Source organism: Gallus gallus, chromosome 3 (assembly GCF_016699485.2).
Source record: "Gallus gallus isolate bGalGal1 chromosome 3, bGalGal1.mat.broiler.GRCg7b, whole genome shotgun sequence".
Taxonomy (NCBI): Eukaryota; Metazoa; Chordata; class Aves; order Galliformes; family Phasianidae; genus Gallus; species Gallus gallus.
The window spans coordinates 101,151,635-101,173,868 of NC_052534.1; the positions used below are offsets into that span (position 1 = coordinate 101,151,635).

A 22,234-nucleotide genomic window follows, 5' to 3' on the forward strand; every position below is an offset into this window, starting at 1 on the left:
GCATCTTTTTACTGTTCAGTATGCTATTTTTCTCTAAGAAAATAAAGTAAAAGACATTTAAAATAAGACATTTCTAGTGGTTTACCAAGCACATGGCTAAAAGTTGGCATCTTTTCCTTAGACAACTCTGCAGGACAAACACCTTTTCATAAGCAGTGCTATAAAAATTCAGACAATTACAATAAAAACTTGAAAAATATTTTAAACCTATTTGGACTTTTTCAGAAGTCTGATAAAGAGTTATTAAAATCACTAGAAAGGATCTCCCACTGTATGGATTATTATCCAAACTCAAAGTTGTCTGTGGAGTACCTTTATATATGATCCACACAATGATGAGCCCGTTTTGATCACTGGTTGTTAATTTGTGGTACTGTTCATTCCACGTCACCACCTGCACGGAACCTAGAAAATTATACACTGTTTGTGTTTATGTCATTTAAAGAAGTTAAGGGAAAGCATGACATAGAAATTGATTTCCCTGGAGTTCAGAGAAATTTGTACTGCTGACTTCAATTTCATTTTATACATTCTTTCTGTACCATTCCTTTTCTCTTTCAAAATTCTGCTAAATGCCTTCCTTTGCTCCTTTATTCACCCACCTCAGCAGCTCTTTCTCCAAGTTCTACCCAGAATACTGTTCCAGTATGCAAAACCCAAATCATAGTTTGGTGGTTTCTGACTGCCTCAGACATAGTTGGGAACCTGACCAAACTTTACTGTCCTAAGTAGGTTTTTTGGTGCTCTTTTCTTTTTCCTCTTCATAGAAATAGTTTGATCCTCAGTAGTGCTGTAGGTTTAAAACAAAACATCCCTCCTGCTTACCAAAAAGCACATTCTGCACACTACTTCAGACCATCGAGTTTCACAGAGGATCCTCCTTGCAAATGTTTAATTTGATTTGAAACATCTTCAAACAGTTTCTAATATTAGTTCATAACAGTCTAATACTGGATATGAACCTGATGACTTCAAGCATCACACTAATTCAGTTCTTCATGAGGCGTTATTATCCATTTCCTCTTTATCCTTTCCAGTTCTTTTTATTTCAGTCATAAGCTTTACTGACAATCAAAGATATACTGAATGGAGGGTAAATGTAACCTATTTCAGAATCAAAGACATCTATTTAAAACATCACTAAATGAATTCTTCAAAATTAACTTTTTTATCATACTTAATTAGGCCCCCAAAATAATCTGTTATCAAGTTCCAAATGCAAATCTTCATAAAAAGACCATTTCTTCATCTAAGGATTTCAGCATCCCCTTCTTATCTCACTGTCCATGGATAACGGCTATTTATCATGTAAAACTCCAATTCCTTCCCCAATTTCCCTGCCATCAGTTTTTACTTTCAAGCACTTTATCCTTCTGTAACCTGTTTTCTACCCTCTCTGAACTCATATATATATCAGCTATAGCCAACATACATTCTATGATTTGTCAACAAGCGGGAAATGAAGATAAATATTTAAGAGAAAGATGAGATTTACTAAACTAACTGTGACTTCTTTAGAAAACATTAAGCTACCATAACATGTAGCATCCTCCACTTCATAATAAATCAAAACACCTTTTCCTGAATAATGAATAGAGTCTGAGGAATTTAGAAACAGTCAAAATTGAAGCAATAAAAAATTAGGTTGTAAGGTCAAAGTTCACAGACCTAACCATGAAAAGCTCCTAAGCAAACTTTAAGTATTAGAGTGAGGCTTGGTTTGTGCAGCATCATTCTGCATCATGCATAGCATACCAGGCAGAAGAACAGGGCTGATAGATCAGTTTGATTCTCAACCCAGTAATTCATTCACAGATCATGAACAATTAATTAAAGGTATTTCATCAGGTACCTTAAGTAGATAGCTAAGCTGTTACATGCTTGATTATAATACTGATATCTTTATTTAAGACTTTTAATTAAAGCTTTCAGAAAAAATACTCTATACATTTTCTCAAATCCTGTATTTTGATTATAATTTAAAAAAAAAAAAAATGAAATACCCAAGAAGACTTACCGCTATGACCTTCAAGAGTTTGATTCATAGAAAGATTGCTAGGAGCTGCAAGTCCCTTTATTTTTGCTTCATCTAAAAATAACAAAAATAACTATAAAATAAACCTGACAAAGTAAAGTTATTACTGTCTGTAAAAGTACTTCAGCTCTAAGGACCATTTATATAAATAAAATTATAAAGGCATATCTGTAGGATGGATTTTCCACCCCTCAATTCAACATGTTTGTCATCCAAATCCAGATTGGTCATTATGCTTGAGCAACTTTTAGGGAAAAAAAACCAACTAAACAGAACAAAGAAAATCTATGGCTATCACACCAAAAAGAGGTTTAAAAGAACTGGAGAATACATCAGATTTCACTTTTCTCTGAACATGCTTCACTTACTTCAAAGAAACACACAACTTTCTTGCTAGAATAATGCAGATGGTAGACAACGTTTAAAAATAGACAAAATATAATGAAATTCATTTCAAAACAAACAAATCATAGAATGGCCTGGGTTGAAAAGGACCATAATGATCACTGAGTTTCAACCCCCCTGCTATGTGCAGGGTCACCAACCACCAGACCAGGCTGCCCAGAGCCACATCCAGCCTGGCCTTGAATGCCTCCAGGGATGGGGCATCCACAACCTCCTTGGGCAACCTGTTCCAGTGCGTCACCACCCTCTGGTGGAAAAACTTCCTCCTAATATCTAACATAAACCTCCCATCTCTAAAAGTTTAAGACCATTCCCCCTTGAACTATCACTATCCACCCTTCTAAACAGCTGTTCCCCCTCCTGTTTATATGCTCCTTTCAAATACTGGAAGGCCACAATGAGGTCTCCCCAAGCTAAACAAGCCCAGTTCCCTCAACTTTTCTTCATATGAGAAAACGTCATATCATAGAATCATAGAATGGCCTGGGTTGAAAAGGACCATAATGATCATATAGTTTCAACCTCCCCCCTGCCCCCCCCCCATGTGCAGGGTGGCCAACCACCAGAGCAAGCTGCCTAGAGCCACATCTATATAAAAATGTCTACATAGAAACAACAAAAAGGAAACTTATGCCAGAAAGAAGATGCACTGGAAGTTCAGTGAGTGTAAGGCTCAATAAATAACAAGTGTGCCACGTAAGGCAAACCAAAGGAAAACAGTGGAAAAAGGCGGTGCTTCTGATGCTTATGCAAATATATAACCATCTGTAACAGATTTAAAACATATGCAACATTGTTAAGTAACTTCTGGAGAGAGTTGCGCTTTCAGAATTTTGAAGCGCAGTGCATTCTGGTCTTTAAAAAAGATATTCTTTATTGAGTGTGAATTACCTGACTGTGTTTCTAATTTTAAAACTTTCAGTAATCCATCCTCTCCACCACAGGCTATGAAGCCTTCATCCTTGTTCCAGGAAATACATCTTAATCGGACATTACCAGGAATTGCAATCTGAAAACAAAACATTTTTTATTTGTACACAGTAGCTAAGAACCATTTCTTTTTATGTTAGGATATTCTAAGAAGGCCTCAAAATTCCTATAGCACAGAATTTAAACAGAATTATACACACAAGTAAAATTCTGCAACTCTAAACTTTAGAAAAAGGGAATACAGAATATGTAATACATATTCATGGAATGGTTTGGGTTGGAAAGGGCCTTTAAGATCATGTAGTTCCAACCCCCTGATATAGGCAGGGACACCTACCTCTAGACCAGGTTGCTCACAGCCCCATCCAGCCTGGCCTGGAATGCTTCCATGGAAGGGGCATTCACAGCCTCGCTGGGCAACCCGTTTCAGTGCCTCACAGCTTTCACAGTAAAAAAAATCTGCCTAATATCTAGTCCCGCACGGCTGCTCAGCGCTGGGCACAGCTGCTGAGAGGACAGCCCAGCCGAACCGAACCGAACCCGCTGAGGGTCCCTCAGAGCCCCCCGCGTCGCCGCTCTCTGGAAACGGGGAATTACGCCTGCCCCGTGAGCTGCCCGCCGCCCCCTCCGTACGCCGGCAGCACCTTCTTGCACAGGTAGATAAACATCCTGGGACAGCGGGCGGCGAACAGGAGGAGCGACACAGCCCGCTCCGATCAGCGGCACAGCCCGATCACGGGCCACAGGCCCGTGGTAACCTCCTTGGTTGCCCTGGCAACCGCCGCCGGAAGCTCTCCCTTGGCGCTTACCTTCTACTTCCGGGGCAGCGGCGCTCCGCCCCACTCTGGGCGCGGCGGCGGGGATGGGGGGGTCGCAGTTTGCAGTTCAGTGCGTGCTCGGTGGCAGCGAGCAGTGTTTGTGGCTACGAAACGATCCTGCTCGTACTCAGTTAATTAATAAAGACCATTCTGCTTTTACATAAGCGAAAATCAAGAAGCGTGTGAATCCCACGCTGTATTTTTATGTACAAAAATACCCCAGAATTGCCCCACTGTTGGCTGAGGTAAACGATGGCAGGCAGCAGGCATTAGACACAATTATGCTCACTCACGGGCTCTGTTGGACATTCACAATTTACCTGGGTTGGTACCTGTGCTCAGTGTGTTACAGGTGTAAGGGAGCCCTTCAGAGAGAGATGGGTGCTGGGTCCATGCGCAGTGCCTCAGCAGCAGTAGGATGAGGCCCAGGCCTTTGTCCCTGCCACAGTTGCAGAAGCAGCCTGCAGCCAACTGAGGAGACCACTACAAAATGCACCTTTTTTCATGCCAATCTGCCCTGTAGGTGATGGACAGAAAAAGCATAGGGGTGGACAGTAGGCTATCAGTGCCATGTCTTCAGCATCCTTCTCTGAACACTCACCCTCTGCATGCAATACAAGTGCCATGTACCTCCAGGGTATCACCCTGTGCCACCTCTTCTTCAGGCTGAACAATCCCAGTTCCCTCAGCTGCATCTCAAAGGACTTGTGCTCCAGACCCTTCACAGCTTCATTGCCCTTCTCTGGATAGGCTCCAGGGCTTCAATGTCTTGCTTGTAGTGAGGGCTTCAAAACTGAACACAGCACTTGAGGTGCAGCCTCACCAGTACTAAGTACAGGGAACAGTCACCTCCTTGGTCCTGCTAACTACACTATTTCTGATACAGGACAAGATGCCATTGGCCTTCTTGGCACCTTAGCACCGTGCTGGCTCGTGTTCAGCCAGTTGTCAACTAGCACCCCCAAACACTGAAATAGGAACAATTTGTTCAGTGTCCTCCATAAAGGCGGATTGTGATGAAGTACTCTTCTGCATCTTGTCAACTTCAAGCCTGCATCTTGTCAAGTTCAATGCCATATCCCTCTTCTGGGAGGCTATCTGAAAACGTAGAGATAGAAGTAGCCATTGGTTATCATCAAATCATTTAACTGAAGGTACACTTTGTATGTAACTTCAAGTGCTGGACATCCAGTTTTTTAACTAATGCCAATTTAGAAGCACATACGTAAGAACTATAAAGCAGAGTTGGCTCAACTCCTATATATGCTGAACTACAGCATCTTAGAGCTGAACAAGAGGGCTAGACGTAGGTTAGAAAATATTTTAAGTGGAATTATAATAATTTGAAAATATCATCCAAAAAATCCTGTTCAGTTATTTTTCATAGCAGTTCTCTGCGCTGAAGTTATATTGTCTCAATTACTCATCCATAAAACAAGAACATCTGTATTTAAAATGAATAAGTTTTAGATATTCACTCAATAGGACATGCTCTTATATCTTGTTGGGGTTTTTTTAATTGCTTATATCACTTTGAATTTTTATCCAGTGCTTACAAAGTGAGACAAGACAATTGCTCAGAGGTATTAAATGTTAGATACTATCATCTGCAAGGTAGAATGGCATTATGAATGCTAGCACATGGAACAAAGCTTGTCCAGCTGACAGCTTGCAAGGCAGATCTGGCCCCCAGGACAGTTTTCCACTATCGCATAAAATTATACATCTCATTTGACAACCAGCCCTAGTGTAAGTGGGATTACCAAATATGCTCCCAGCTGCCAAGAAGCTGAGAAGTCTTGCATTAGATTTACAACTTGTTTATTTTTTTTCTAATCACAGAGGCTATGGCGTACCTCTGCTCCCATAAATCCTTATGCACTACCCATGTTCAACCCAAGGACATGAAAGTAAGAGAAGTAAAGAGCTGGATATAAAACTCCATGAGTTACAGAAAAAAAATATGCATGCACAGCACGTTGAGGGAGCAACTGAAACAGGTTGTCCCATGCCAACTGTAGCTGAAAGGCAGCAAATGGGTGGGGACGCTTCAAAGCTCAACACTCACATGGCAGTCCAACAGCCTGGGAGAGTTTGCAGACTCATTTTCAGTTCTTGCTGAAGCTGTGTCCCCTGTTCATGTGTACTATTCAGAATTTCATTCCAACTTCACATTACTGGACAGACATACCTGAAGGCTCACTCATATATACAGCTTTTCATTCTGTTTTACAATTTCAGAACACGGGTGCATGAGAGAATAGGATGAAGCATACAGTGTTTTCATCCTATGAAAGATCTTCAGCTTTTCACTCTTCCATTTTACATACCGTTGCCATTAACGAGGTGAACCTCCGTCCAACAGCATTCACTCAAAAATCATATATGCAGTCTAAGTGAACTCCTGTCCTTTGACCTTCCTTGAAATAGTTTGTATCTACTAAGCACAGGGTGTGACACGAGCATTGGTGTTGTTACAGCATGTCCTTGGCATACCAACCACCTACTTAATACTTTGTGTGATTTAAATACAGTTTTAAAACCATTTGCATGATTGCACACGCAAGTGTGCAGAATAAGTGGATTTCCTTTGACAGAGCAAGTTTTGTTGTGCAAGCCCAACTGAGACCAGTAGTCCCGGGAGAGCTTGTGGAATGATAACAACAGAGATTGATTGCTTACATAACTCTTGCAAGATGAAAACCTTAAAGTGGAGCAGATATTTTATCCTTCCAAGTGCAGAACCTTGAAATGACTACTAGTCTTCTACAGACATTAGCAAGGAGTCATAGGTTTCAAAATCAAACTGTTCTTCTTCCAACTGTGTAACTCAAGAGCAGCGTCCGGTTTAATGATGCAGATTTCTGTGACTTGTGCCTCTTTTATCTTTGAGGTTTTGTTTCCTGGTCTTTGTTAAACTATTTCGTAACACGCATACTTTAAGTTGCATTAAAAAAAAAAACACTTTCAACATCAGTGTGCTTGATCATACTTTATTTTACCAAAATAAGTTACAAGACCCCAAATTAATTTCCCTTTTAATGGACAGATTCCATAGGCACACTTTTACTCTGCCTTGCCATTTCACAGCTTTATATGAGCGAATACTGTACCCATTCATTTATATACCTGTATTTCTTTTAAATAAGACAATAAAAACGCAGTTACTGCAGAACAGAAATACCTGCTGTACTCCTTGCAGTACAGACCAAAGCAGGTATAGGTGGCTTTATGGTTACAAAATGAACGTACATGAAGATCCTCAGGGTCACTGTACTTTCAGCGCTGTTGTCTTCCTGAAGTCTTCTTGACACTTGCCAAGAATAACAACCAACTGCTCTTCTGTAAGCTGCGCAACAAAATAAAGCTTGCTGAACACAATGAAAACAATTGCTTATGAAAGATCATTTGGAAGGTGAGTAGAACGCTGGCTCAGACAACCTGCTGTCTGTCTTGATAGGCTTGCAGCTTCTGAGACACTTCATCTAGTGGTCAGGTGTTAAGGGTGATATAATAAGTAGCTACCAGGCTTGGTTTATTTATGATGATGATAATCTCCACTGCTTTTTCCAGTTTGTTCTGAGAGTATGCAAAGGATACAAACTGCCCAGCAAATAATTACTTCAAAAGAAAGCATTGATTGTTTGTAATGAAATGTATTCCTAACTTGAAACCACCACCATTTTGTTATTAGTGCTTTTGAGATAGATACTATATTACTACTGAGATTACAGTATAGGCTTAATTATCTCAGCACTCAGTTGTAACTGCTTACACTTCCTGGAATGATGTATCAAGGTTACTCCGAAAATAATGCCTCCTATTTATTTCCATGGAAACTACAACTGGTACAAAGAGTACAATAACACCATTTGATAGGGCATTTTCTCAGCTACAGAACTCAATTTTTCAGTGTAGTCACCACCACCAGCTATGCATTTTTGCCAGCTATGAACAAGAATCTGCATGCCAAGCTCATAAACATCCACACCAGCACAAGTAACCCACTGTCGCTTTCACCACTGCTGAAATGCACCACCCACTGCCTCACTGTGCTCACATCCACTGTTTGGTCTCCAGAAACATTCAGCAAGTATTGATGAATGTAACTGGGTGCCATGTTTTGAACATGGAGGAATTCAGTGGCACGCCTTTGCTACATATGCGCTTCCATGTCAGACGCCATTCTGTCAGACTGCCCCTCTGCTGCCATCTGTTACATGGCAACAAAACATAATGTTGAAGGTTGAATCTCTATAGCCATCCCACCAATATCTGCCTCTGACATTGTGGACTGACATAAAATAGGAGGTATTACTTTTGAAGCAGCCCTCGTATTTTAATCCAAGGAAAATCAGATTCTTCCCTTTGCTTTTCCAAAGCAGATGAACTCAATTCTAGAGAACCTTAAAGAAGAGGGATTTACCCTTAGACCTATAAAAATGACTTTGAATTTATTCAAGAGCTGGGAAAGTCTTGTGTCCTCATTAGCGGACTTCATTTACCTGTACAAATGCTAATACAGAAAACTGTATCATCCCCCGAATCATCCCACCCGAAACATCCCCCTCTTCGTTGATTCTGAATCCCTGGTTATCAGAATGACAACCACAGGCCTAATCCTCCCCTGCATTAATTCCTATTTGAACAAGAGCACCTTTCACAGAAAAACAAGCATGCAGTCTCAGAAGTTTCCAGTGCTGCAAACCTACCACAACCCTTGGTAAACTGTCACTGCCATCAACCACTCTCACTTTTAAATACTGTGCCTTCTGCTGAATCACAGCTTGTCCAACTTCCCGTCAGTAGTTCTTGTCATTCCATCTGAGGACATTTATTCCAGCATTCAGGTTTGCTACCACACCACAGAATTCACCACTTTCATTTTTCCACCCACGTGTCTGTGAAATGTTTAATCTGGGAGCCAGGTACCTTTCTCCTCTCTGCCGCAATGCAGTGAATGAAGCCAGTAAACCTTGCAGCCTGGGTGCTCGCCCTGCCTCACAGCCCTCCCACTCTGTCCAATAGATCCCGGATGTCTCCCAGCAGTTGAGTACTAACAAGCTAGTAGTTTTTTTTATATATATAAAAGAGCTTGTATGGCAGCTTGGAAGCCACAGCTGGTCAGACTGCAGCCATGCTGCCTCTGAAGGGCCCTCAGAAATGTTGGGACATACACAAGCTACTAATAGGAGTGCGCTAATGTGAGCATTTGCTGTCAACATCACCTTGAAGAATTACAAATAGAGCAACATTTGATGTCCAACATAATGAATATAGAGTCCAGATGATGTGGGAGTGTGCATTTTATCTGTACCTTATTAGGGAAACCCTTCAAGGAAATGTGAAAACATAATAGTATTTGCACCACCCAAGATTTCACTCCATAACATTTGTATAGTCAAGAAAATGCTTTCGTTTGTGAGGTGTGTACCCCCTGGCTTCCACCAAAACAGCTACCTTTAAAATAGCAGTAAAGAGCTGAACACATAAGAAAAAGGATATGTTTTGTGGACAGAGCTTCGAGGCGTGAGGTGACTGAATCCTGCAATGCAGCTATGGCTTCACACTTACAGGCCTCTTCATCTGTCACAAGACTGCTTGTTGTGGCTCCTAAGAGAGAAAACAGCATTTAAAATACTGATGAAAATATTTATAAGCCAGAAAAAGGCACAGGGAGTTGAAGCCAGACTGTGAGACTGCAGCCCAGGGCAGGTGGAAGGGAGAGGTGACGTAGATGGAGGTCATCCTGTAGCTAGAGGCACACGTGTCCTATCTCCAGGAGCAGGGCAAGCAAGAGAGAGCTCAGCTCTGACTGAGAAGGACCATTACTGAGTAAAGCAGAAATAGAGGCCCTACCCTGGGGGTAAGGACCAACCAGCCTCCTCCCATCAACTATGGTCACTAGACCAGTTCTGCCTCTCATCCAGAATATCCCCTGCCCCAGACGTTAGGGCACACTGGGAAGTGGGATGAGGATGCTCAAATGCTACAGGCTGAGAAGCTGCAGTTCAGATTCCATCTTGTAAGAAGCACTTTGACCATCCATGCAGGAAGGCCCCTAGCACCACATACTATTAAATCAGCTGTACTGTAGACTATGACTGACTTTTTGGGTTTTGCTTCAGAACCTGGGTTGCCACCCGTAAACCTGGAACACAGTGCCATTTGGGGTGTCTATGACACACGGGTATAGGAATTTCTTAGAATGCATAAATGGCCAAAGTTAATTCTGCAGGGAGTTTTGCAGCCAAGCAGAGGGGCAGCTAGACATAAAGAATTATCAGTGTCAGAAATCAATTGGCTTGGATCGGTTTATGAGATATGGGTGGAATTTAGATACCTAAGTATCTAGCGTGATACAGAAATAAAATAATTCATTTTGCCACTTTGTAAATAATACAAAATATGAGGAACACGTTCAATTATGTTAAATAGTAATCAGTAGAGGTTCAACTAAGCCATCATGTCTCACCCCACAAGTACGCTTTTAACACTGGCAATACGCATGCATAGGGAGTATCACCCTTCATTCCTCAAGAGATGTGAACATCAGTCCACTCAATGTCACATAAATGTATATGAAGGGAACAACAATGTTCCAATCAGTCCAAATGAATTTAAAATCCAGTAGGAAAGTGCAGCACCACTGATGGAGGAGCCAGTAAATATGGAGGAGAGGTAATCAGCCTCTCAGGAAAGACAGAGCAAACACTGCCATATTTTGCAGTGATTCAATTTAATCTGTTCCAAGGTCTTGCCCTCAAGCTTACTGAGGACCAGGGCCTCAGCTGTCCTTAAGAATTCTATTTTTGTAACATAATCCACCACAAAACATGGATGTTCACATACAAAAGGCTCAGATATATGATAATTTCATAGTAGCATAATGAAATGACAGGCTGTGAATTCTTAGCTGAATGAATGACAAATTAACTTCACCTACTCCATAAAGAACATCACAAGGCAAGATGCACCACAGTTGCTGCAAGTTAAGAACAAACATACCAACAACTAGAACACAGCTACTATAATGAGGTTACCATGTCTATCCAAGACCAGAATACCAGTTTGACCAACAGGTCCCAGCTCAGCCATACAAGTCTACTGCCTTCCCTTCCTGACTTTCCCCACCTGGATTTGGAAAGCTCTTGTGCCCTAAGGAAAGCTTCCTTAAAGATCTGCCAGCTCTGCTCCACTCCTTTGTCCTGGAGGACACATTCCCATGGGGTTTTGCTGACTAACTCCGTGAAGAGCTGGAAGATGGCTTTCCTAAAATTAAGCTTCCCGATTTTACTCTCTGTATATCTGATATTCCTTATGTGTGCAATCCATCACTGCATGGTCACTACAGCCCAGGCAGCCTCCAATCCTGATGTCATCAATCACGATGCGAGCCTGCGATTACGATTCCTCCTGTAGCTGTAGGAAGAAGCCTTAATCAACAGGCTCTGCTTGATCAGACAGCCTGTAGTAGACCCCAACCACAAGGCTCCCTTTGTTGCCTTGGTCTCTGACTCTCACCCCCAGGCTTTCAGCTTGCTCATGTCCATTCTTCAGGAATAGCTCTTCACACTCTATTCCTTCCTTGATGTAGAGGGCAATGCCTCCTCCCTTCCTTCCTTTCCTGTCCTTTCTGAACAGCTTGTAGCCATCAATATCCACATTGCAGTCGTGGGAATCATCCCACCAGGTTTCGGTAATGGCAACTACACTGTGTTTTTCCAGTGGTACGGTGACTTCAAACTCCTCCTGTTTATTTCCCAAGCTGCATGCATTGGTATAGAGACAGTTCAGTTGGGCAACTGGCCTTGTCGCCTTCTTGGTGGAGAACTCCTTAATTTCTTTTAAGTCTCCCTGTTGCCTTCATTATCATAAGATGCAGCACACTGAGGGCTCCTGCTAGCACACTGTCCCTTAACTTAGCTATGCCATCCTGCACCAGCATCCTGTCAGCAGGCTCGCCATCACCCCCTTCCTGCTTCAAATCAGCCTCTCAGCCATGTATTTATCAGATGGGTTTTCCTGGACCTCTCTTCCCTGCCATCAAAGGGACAGAGGAAAACACCACCTGTACTCCTACACCATCCGCTAACCACCCCAGTTCCCTGAAGTCCCTCAGGCTTCTCTCCATCAATGCCAGCCTGAACTATCAATAAGAGATAAACATTATTTTATAACACTTATAACGTGTTAATATGTAGAACAAAGCTCTACTTTGTTCTTTTCAATTCTCTCCCCCATTTCAACAGGAAGGGGAGGAAGTGAGTGAACAACAGTATGGATGCTCAGCCACCTGCCACGTTAAACCACAACAGCTTGCAAAGGCACTGACTGTAGATTATTCAAATGATTCTTTTTTTCTCCAGATGTATAAGTGCAAAGCTAATCAGTGCTAAACAAATTATGAGAGCATTTCAGCAATAAAACGATAGAAATATTGTACCTGGATACAATTTCTCTTCTTTCTTAAATTATTTTGGTTTCTCTGTTTACCATGCCACTGATATTTGCATTTTGCAAGGAAACTGATGGCTGCTTGAATTACAGAAAATGACTGAAATACTGAATTTCAAAAGTTTGTTCTTTCGGTGTTTCACTGAAAAAGAAATCTGTAAACAGATTCATTTCCAGCAGTGCAGAAAATCATTTGTCCTAGAGCCAGTATTGAAACTGGTGTCTCCTTGATTCCACTGAACACCTATTTGTTCAGCTCCCTTTTTTGGAACCTCCTGCCAGCCTTATGGCCAGTGTACAAAGAAGAGCTGTTCAGAATTCGGCTGGAGGAAGGCCAGTTCAAAATATCACACCAGCATGGTTGGTTTCCCATTGACTGCCAGTGAAGTTTGTCTGTTTGCATTTAAACTCTCCAGTGGCAAATACAGATCCTCTTTGGATTACGTCTGTTTTAACCAAATTACTTTTCCATATGACAACTGTCCAAGAGTATCCTGAAGTCCTCTGCAGAGCTTCTGTAAAATTCAGAGTCTCCTAGCATTTGTTATTCAAAATACTGGGCAATTCTACCTCTCGTGTGCTGCCCAAAAAATCATACAAAGCATGCTAGGGTGGTGTTCTTATGCTGCACTTATGTTTTAAGTCCAGACCTACAAAAAACTACTGTTTTTGCAGATAGTGTTTGGCTATATCCATTTCTTTTATACTTTGCTCTTACATAGGTCTTTATCCACTTCAAGTAACATCCAATTATTCCTGCTCTGAGCAGCTGTAGATCAGACAAGGTTCCACTTGAGGTCCCTTCCTACCCAACTTATGATTCCACATCAAATGCTGCAGAGGCTCTGCGAACAGAGTTTGCTGACTACAGAGTGAAAAAGAAGGATGAAATGTCAGGTTACAAGCACTGCTAGGCATGAAGTACTTTATATATCCAAACGCTGAACGAGGAGAGGACAGAGTGACATAAAGCTGTCCTATAGCACTTCAGTGATTAGGTGGGGAGAGCATGGAGGGACAGGAGACAGCAATCTGGCCTTACTTGAGCAAGTCTTCTTGTCTGGATTCAGGATGTAGCCTTGATAGCAGTCGCATGTATAGAACAGATCATCTCTCACACAGACCTGCTCACAGTCGTGCCTTCCGGGTGCACACACATCCACAGCTAAGAAAGACATTGGAGAAGAACATTAAAAGATACCCCAACTTCAGACTGTGCACTTGGCATTAGCAATTCCCTTTTGCCACCATATCCATGTCTGGATCCAAACCAGGACATTTTTATTGCACATCAGCAGGCTATTAGCCACGGTAGGGCACACAGAGTGTGTTTTTATCTGTCTGTCAGCATCACAAAGTTAATATGACTTTGGTAACTCCAGCAACACTTTTCTTTTGTTGTAACAGATTGTGAAAAGAACAGCAGTGACCCAGTTACAAAATAAGGATCCAAAGGAATTTCGGAGAACAAATATCTGGATTTTAAGAGAGCATTTGGCATTATTTCAGCTCTAATTAGATAAGAAGCTGTTTTATGGAGTGAAAAGACCATAATCAGAAGAGTATACAACACTGCTCAAAAAAAGAAAGACGTGGCAACCGCTGCCAGTTACAGAGTGGGTACTTTATGTGTGAGGAAGACGTCTTCTGCCAAATTTAACACGTCAGCTCCAAAAGAGCAAGTTGAGGAGTTCCTATATTTGGATATCTCAGCGGTAAGGAGGCTCTGTAAGGCAAAAGTAACTGAAAACAGAAAGAAAGAAGCAGAGACAGCAAGAAAACAAGCAAGGGAGCAAGGAAAGAGCCCCTCCTGGATCAATGCTATTTTTATTATATCAGAAAGACTCGGGTAGTTGAGAGATCACAAGCAGCTTGCTGCAAAATGTGACTGAAGAGGGAAAAGAATGATAAAAAGCAAGTATGTTGGACAAATGCTCTGAAATTTGAGTCTGCACGGGGATAATCACCACTACGAAAGGAGATTCAGGACTGGACTCACAAAATGGATGCCTCTCTACATTCAGATTTCCTTACGGATGTTTATTGCCTCTATATAATACCAGCTGAGAGTTAGTCTTTGGAACTGTATTTACAAAATCAGTTCCTGAACTATGCAGGAAGAAATATTAAGGAGTTTGCTTCTTTGAGATGTGAGAGGTATGAACTAATTGGAGAGATTTCCTTAGGAATTTCCTGAGGCTGTAAACATGGATTTGTCAATGTGTCAAGAGTCAAGAGTCTCAAATTATTTCTGGAAATGTGAAGAAAAATGCTGAAGTTGTACTGTGCTTTTAGAAGTTGTACAGAAACTCCCGAATAACTATCAGAAAAATAATGGATATTAACCTGACTTAGAAAAGTACGTGTTTTTAGCTGAACGCTGTTTTTCCTTGGCCAAGTCTTACCTGAGCAAGTCTTCTTGTCTGGATTCAGAGTGAATCCCTCAAAGCAGTCACAGCTGTAAGATCCACCGTTTCTCCGACAGACTTGGGCACAATCATGCCTTCCAGGTGCACACACGTCCATGGCTGAACCACGTTTTAGAGAAGAAAGTAATTAATCCCTCCCAGACACTCAAGCACTGTAAATACTTCAACATTTATAAATATAACTTAATCAGGATTCAAAATAAGATTCAACCAGTATCCTACCTACCACATTATTTTATTACGCTGCAAATAACTGAATTCAGTTACTAATTATTTAATGCAGGAGGCAGATATCTGAGCTCCAAGATTGCTGCACCACATAGAATCATAGAATTGTCATTCAGATTAAATTATTGTCTGAAAAAAACTCTCAAAAGACAAACCCCCTCCCCAGAGAAAACTCTTCTCTTCCTCACATCTCACACAGTTTGATTTTCACTTGCAATTTTGACTGCCCTGAACAGCCCTATGATGGATGAAGCTAAAGCATCATATTGAGATGAGCAATAACCTGCTATGTTGCTGTTAAGTGAGAAAGAGTGATTATGTTCTCTCCAAGGCAGGGAGGCACTTACCAGGCTCAAAACTTCTGGATCTAAAGGAACAACTCTTCAACTCTTTGACAGGGTAGATAACAGGAGGACAAGGGGAAATGGTTTTAAGTTGAAGGACAGAAGATTTAGGTTGGATATCACAGGGAAGTTCTTTACTACGAGAGTGGTGAGGTGCTGGAACAGGCTGCCCAGAGAGGTCATGGATGCCCCGTCACTGGAGGTGTTCAAGGCCAGGTTGGATGGGGCCCTGGGCAGCCTGGTCTAGTACCAGATTTGGAGGTTGGTGGCCCTGCCTGTGGCAGAGGGATGGAGCTTCATGATCCTTGAGGTCCCTTCCAAGCCAGGCCATTCTGTGATTCTGTGATTCTATGACAAGTCCTAATAGGCTAACTTTTCAGGGTGACAATTCAAGGAGTAGGAAAGGATGAAGCTGCTTTTGGTGTAAGACTGAGGTTGCTATACTGTGGAGCATCGCATAGCCTATGAAAAGCAAGCTTTAAAAAAAAAAAATTAAACTGAATTTTGCCAGGGAGATGGAGGGGTTATGGAAAAATGGACAGGTTTTAACTCCTATACAGAATCATAAAGGTTGGAAGAGACCACTAAGATCACCATGGCCAACCGACCACCCACCCCCGCCATGCCCACTACCCATGCCCCTCACTGCCACATCTCCACACTTCTTGAACACCTCCAGGGATGGTGACCCGCACACCCCCTGGGCAGCCTGCGACAGTGCATAACCTTCTTCTTTTGGAGAAGAATTTTTTCCTAATATCCAACCAGTGGCATTCACTCTGCAGTGGAGACGCAGCACTGGTCAACACATCTGGTATAGGTTCCTCCTCTCCCACGGTGGATGTTTAGGAAGTACCATGAAGACTGTACAGTGGTACAGTGGTAGGTAAGTGATGAAATACTTTTTTTTTTTTTTTAATCAAGAGTTTTAAAGAAAAGTGCAATTCTATTGATATTGGAACTAAGGGGAAGGGCTTCAAGAGCTGACACCTACAAGCAATTTTTCAACCAGAAGCAATGAAGAAAATATGCTCATATATTTTTGAGTTTCATATACTAACGTAGTCTTTAATTCCTACCTGAGCAAGTCTTCTTATCTGGATTCAGGGTGTAGCCTTCAAAGCATTCACAGACATAGGATCCGTTGTTACTCACACAGATCTGATCGCATTCATGCCTCCCAGGTGCACACACATCCACAGCTGCAAAAGGCACATTTTTTTAATAGGTTTCTATTTTGAATCATCTCAGAAATGGCAAGAGCAGTACTTTCACCAAAGGAGTGATACCTGAACAAGTTCTCTTATCTGGATTCAGAGTGTAGCCTTCATAGCAATCACAGAGGTAGGATCCATCGTTACTCACGCAGACCTGCTCACAGTCGTGGGTCCCAAGTGCACATGTATTTGCAGCTACAGAGGGCATTTTCAGAAAAAGGATTTCAGTCATCTCAGGGAAAAGAAACACTCATTGACATTTTATGCCTACAAAAGTGTTTCAGGTCTTGTACTCTTTGCTGGATTAGTAGTAAGAAATCTCGGCACTGCATCACCATCACAACAGTTACAGGCATCTTTCACAACGTTTTACAGCCTTGTAGAAAGACATTGTGAATGACACTGAAGTAGCTCCCCACAGAAAGACAGGCTGATCTGCAAAAGGAGTGCCATTGGGAGTGAGAGGTTTTGAGCATTTAGGAACATGGGTTTTGGAACCAAGGGGGAAGGCTGCAGGCGAATTCTCGCTTCAAGAGTTGACATCTAAAGCAATTTTTTTATTAGAAGCAATGATGATAACTCACAGAAAATACACCCATGTCTCCATGAGCTTCATATATTAAAGTAGCCTTTAATTACACTGGGCATAGGAACTCAGCAATAAGAAAGACCTTCTGGTTAGCTTGCTAAGCTCTGCTTAGTGGCACACAACCTGATTTATAAATCCCTGCTGCTTCCAAAAAAAAAAAAAAAAAAAACCTCTCGTGTAAAATGAAATGTGACAGCACAATAAAATAAACTAAATTGCAATAGAAAGAGCATCAAGAATAGGAAGAACAGGAAAATAATTCAGGGGTGCTAGGAGAACAGAACATCAGGGCTAGAAAGTGCCCAAGCAATGCTGCCCTGTATAGGAAGGCTAGATGTTCACTTCAGCTTAGATGATCTGTAAATGACTGTATGTAGATTAGATGAGAAGGGGAAGAAGAGAAAGAGCAGGAGCAGAAAAAAAAAAAAAAAAAGAGGTGATGGAAAAAAAGGGGAAGAAAATAACAAATGAGAATGCTTGAATCGTCTCATGTAATGTGAGTTAACAGTCCCACTTTATAAAATGTGGAAGATTTAGGTGTCCCCTAATAAGGCTGACTGAAAGTGTGCCTTGTCGTTCCCTTGGCAAACACCATCTCAAACTAAGCCAGTGTCTTTTCATTCTGTTACGACCTTGGGAATAAGAGGATTCATCTCTGTGACTTATGAACAAAATCTGTGGGTGATATTTTCAAACACAACTGAGAAGCTCGGATTCAAACGGTCAGATTTTTGTGGCAGGAAAGGCAAGTTTCCACTGACCTTGACACCAACTCAAGGAGAAGATTTTCCATCTTCGGGATGGTCTCATGCTGAATGATGCTCTCAATGCATCAAGGACCTGATCCTGGCCAACTATTTCACCCCTGAACATTAGTTTTCTTGTTTTCACTTCACCCCACAAACAATCTTGTTTGGCTTGGCCAACGCAAAGGACCTCCTAATTGTCACTGGTGAGTCCAAATTTCTGGCTGTCCAAAAAACAGCATGTAGTTGGAAAAGACCCAATTCACCCACACTGTCTTACAAGACTGTCTTAGATTCACTCGGCTTATAAGGGCCTTTTGAAAAGTTATCCCCTTTACCCCAGTCTCCTTCATCAGTCCTACAGAGCCCAGCTAACCTCATGCAGGAAACTCAGAGTTACGCTGAGAGTATATATGAGTCAGCTCTCTTTGGTAAATCCACCAGCTTAGCAGAACTGCAACTGCTGTGCCTTAGCACAATAAATGGCAATTTTCAGAACAAGAAATTTTTCTTTGGTGCTGTGAAAAGCCTCGCTTTGGCTAAAACATAGGTGGAAAATTAATGCTGTTTTCACAGCACTCATACCTGCCCAGCCAGGGGGGAACTTGTATCTTCTAGCTGTCAGGGAGAGGATGTGGTCACAGCAGCAACAGTGCGAGGTCAAGCCAAACCTCAAGCATTTCCTATATTAATTATTGGGCAAAGTGTCCTGACTACAGATGGTCCCACACATTTATTTTATATCTAGAGAAAGAAGTCTATTCACTCTAAATGTATTCGATGGGCATTTTTAATAGGCCTCTGAAGTAACGGAGTAACGCATTTTTGTCAGCCGAGTTCCCAAAGCAATGGCTGCTACGTTAACTCTCTCACCATGTTCTTTACAACTGATCTTATCCATTTCTTGTTGGAAACTTATTTTTGAAGGCATTTCCTTTGAATTTTACTTGAAAAATCCACTACATGCATGCCTTTTTATTTAACAAGAAGTCTTTGTGTGTGTGTGTGTGTGTGTGTGTGTGTGTGTGGCAAGGCTGTTTTTAGGCAATCCTAAACACTCCAGATACCCCATAGACTTTGGTCAATGACAGTAGCAGCCCACCAGCAGCCCCAAGTGCTGGAGCAGTTCTGTGTCAAAATCAAGACAGAGAGGAACGTGGAAACATGAAATCAGTCCTGTTCCTCACATGGTAAAGTTGCTATTCAAAATGAAAGGTCATTACTTGGCCTCCACTGAATAGAAGGGTTGGTTTATTTGCCCAACCAATGGCAAAAGAAATATGTAAACGCGATACATAACACTCCTCAAAAACTTCTTTCTTAGGGAGTAGAACCACAGCAGGAGCCTAAAGGAGCCAAATTACACTACCCTCTTGGCCTGAGCACCTTACCACAGAACGTCTCTCGGAACTTGGATGTCAGCTTCTCGATCACACCGTAGGTCTCCACATAAAAGACGTGTTCATCCAGCGGCTCGCTGGCCATTATCCTCAGGGACTGCATGTCAGCACGGCCTACCCCCACCGCGTAGATCTCAATGCCAGCCGTGCGGGCGTTTGCTGCCACGTTTTCAACCTGGTCTTGTGGCCGTCCATCTGTCACAATAATGACCACCTTGGGGATATTGAAGTTGGCTGGCCGGGTACCCATCTCCTCAGTGAAGACTTCGTCCATGGCAGCTTGGATGGCAAGGCCAGTCATGGTGCCAGCAGACAGGGGCTGAATGCGAGACACGGCCTCCTTCATGGAGGCTTTATCAAAGTAGGTCCGGAGGGGAAACTCTACCTTGACGGTGCTGGCGTAATTCATGACTGCCACGCGGGTTGTTCTTTCACCAACATCCAGAGTATCGATCATTTTTGACAGAAAGATTTTCACTTTCTCAAACTCTTCAGGTCGGACGCTGCGGGAGCTGTCGATGATGAAGACGAGGTCGAGGGGACGGTTCTTGCAGGCAGTGTCTGTCAGGAGGGAAGGACAGCACTTCTATCATCTACCAGAGCTGGGTAGACCAGAGCTCCCAGCGCAGTGACAGCTGCAACAGCAATGTACTCATACCAAATGAATATGGGCACCTTCATTACCAAGGCAGAGGCCTAAAGTTACCGCAAGCAACACATCTGAAATCCTTAAATATGCATTTAATGCAATTGAAAGCTTCTAAGCATTAAAAAATACACTTGAGCCCACAAAATGTCAATCTATTATTGATACAAGCAGTTGTATAGACAAGTTGCAGCCTATACAGAAGAGTAGCAGTGATATATAAATGCATTTACTTCTTATAGAGCCTGAATTTTTATAGCAACAGAAATAAAGTGGATTAAAAGATGGGACAGTCTACATAGTGGACAGATTCCTATAGTATTTGTTAGCAGTAGTAAAAATAGAGCAGAGTAAGGATTAGAAGTTATTTCTTGTTTGTAATTCCCAAGCCAAAGTACACAACGACAAGAAATTAAGAGGCAGATGATGCTGTAATAAATACTGTTGTTGCTGCTTTAAAGCTTTCATAGCAGAGAAAAGAGCAAAGTATTTTTACATGTAAAAATATACACATATATTTGTAGCTTCAACAGTTCCTCACTGACATAGAAATCTGGACTGAACAGACACCGCAGCTCAGAGCAAAGAAAGACAAGCAGATCTGCTAGGAAAACTCAGAAAGAACCATCAGCAGCAGGAGGCAACCTCAGCTGTGTGCTCTGAAACCCTGACCTTGATGCAACCATGCACTGAGTTTGCCAGTGCATGAAAGAACCTTCACGTATGCAAGTGAGAAGGAAGGAAAAAATCAAATTGCACAGCCAAGAAACAGCACTACAGTTGGATTTGCTTTGGGACAGAGAAGTGGTCAGCTGAATTGCAGATCCCATCCAGACATATTATATATACTTCTACATGCATCCCACAGTGTAGTGTCTGCATTAGCATTCAGAAGTATGGCTTTGTGACCCTCATGAAGGTCAGAAAATGTAAGGTAAAGTTAGTACGTGCACATGCCTCTGAAGAAATGAAAGAAAGAGGCATACAGTGTTCATCCTCCAAAGAAAAAGGCCAAATGTGAGATTTGCAGGTAAAATAATCCTCTATCTCAGATGAGGGAACAAAGCTTTTCAGCAAGCAACTGCTTCTGAGTCTGAAATAGAGATGTTCTGAAAATTCAGTGGGTAGAGATCAGGTTTTAGGGGGAAGGCAAGGGGAAAAGGAAGAAGGCAAGGGGAAAAGGACAGGAAGACAGCAAGGGGAAAAGGAAAGAAAGAAGGCAAGGGGAAAAGGAAAGAAAGAAGGCAAGGGGAAAAGGAAAGGAAGAAGAGAAGGGGAAAAGGAAAGAAAGAAGGCAAGGGGAAAAGGAAAGGAAGAAGAGAAGGGGAAAAGGAAGAAGGGAAGGGGAGAAAAGGAAGAAGGGAAAGGGAGAAAAGGAAGAAGGGAAAGGGAGAAAAGGAAGAAGGGAAGGGGAAAAGGAATCACATCACGTAAAATTGGAAGGGACCCCTGGAGGTCAGCTGGTCCAAGCAGTTGACACTTGTGTCTACGCGCTTGGGGTCCTCGGACAGCTGCAGCTAAGATGTCCTCGGGACCGAACTTTCCAGCAGTCACTTACAGAAGCAAGCATGCAGCAAGCCCCTGGGGAAGCCAGGGAAGCGGGGGCCGCGCAGCAGCGAGCAAAGCACGCAGCGAGCGGCAGGCATCACCCCCAGGAGCGGCAGCCGGGCACAGCGCAGCGGGGAGCGGGCAGCTCCGGGCGGCGGCGCGGGACAGCAGCGCGGTACCTGCCGCTCCGTGCCTCCCCAGGCCGCTGCCCAGCGGCTGCCGGCGATGGCGGTGCGGGACCCCGCGCGCCGCGGGCAGCAGCGGGAGGAGCAGCGCCAGGCAGCAGCCCAGCGTTCCGAGCGCCCGCCGCATGGTGCCGCCTGCCCGCCGCCGCCGCCGCGCTGCCTTTAAAGCCCGAGGCCGCCCCTGCAGCGCCCGCTGCCCCCGCCCGCCCCGCGGAGGGAAGGGCTGCGGGGTGAGACGGCTCCGCGCTCGGAGCGGA

General features: G+C 42.8%; 2 protein-coding genes across 3 annotated transcripts in view; both read right to left on the reverse strand.

The window, feature by feature from the left end:
* The window catches only part of WDR35 (WD repeat domain 35), a 35,688-nt gene extending 31,545 nt beyond the window's left edge, over positions 1 to 4,143 (reverse strand). For both annotated transcript variants that reach the window (XM_003641075.6, XM_419970.8), the window contains exons 1-4: positions 4,015 to 4,143; positions 3,332 to 3,449; positions 2,018 to 2,089; positions 313 to 405 (exon numbers count right to left, since the gene is read on the reverse strand). In XM_003641075.6, coding sequence (XP_003641123.1) covers positions 313 to 405; positions 2,018 to 2,089; positions 3,332 to 3,449; positions 4,015 to 4,038 — 307 coding nt within the window. In that variant the 5' untranslated portion in view covers positions 4,039 to 4,143. The remainder of the gene's footprint in view (positions 1 to 312; positions 406 to 2,017; positions 2,090 to 3,331; positions 3,450 to 4,014) is intronic.
* Positions 4,144 to 7,165: 3,022 nt separating this feature from the next.
* MATN3 (matrilin 3) lies at positions 7,166 to 22,118 on the reverse strand. The gene is made up of 8 exons (NM_205072.2): positions 21,972 to 22,118; positions 19,590 to 20,159; positions 16,936 to 17,058; positions 16,726 to 16,848; positions 15,051 to 15,173; positions 13,688 to 13,810; positions 9,694 to 9,801; positions 7,166 to 7,676 (listed from the first exon to the last, which is right to left on the reverse strand). Exons 1-8 carry the CDS (start codon positions 22,102 to 22,104, stop codon positions 7,621 to 7,623), a joined length of 1,359 nt encoding a protein of 452 aa, NP_990403.2. The 5' UTR covers positions 22,105 to 22,118; the 3' UTR covers positions 7,166 to 7,620.
* Positions 22,119 to 22,234: the final 116 nt, after the last annotated feature.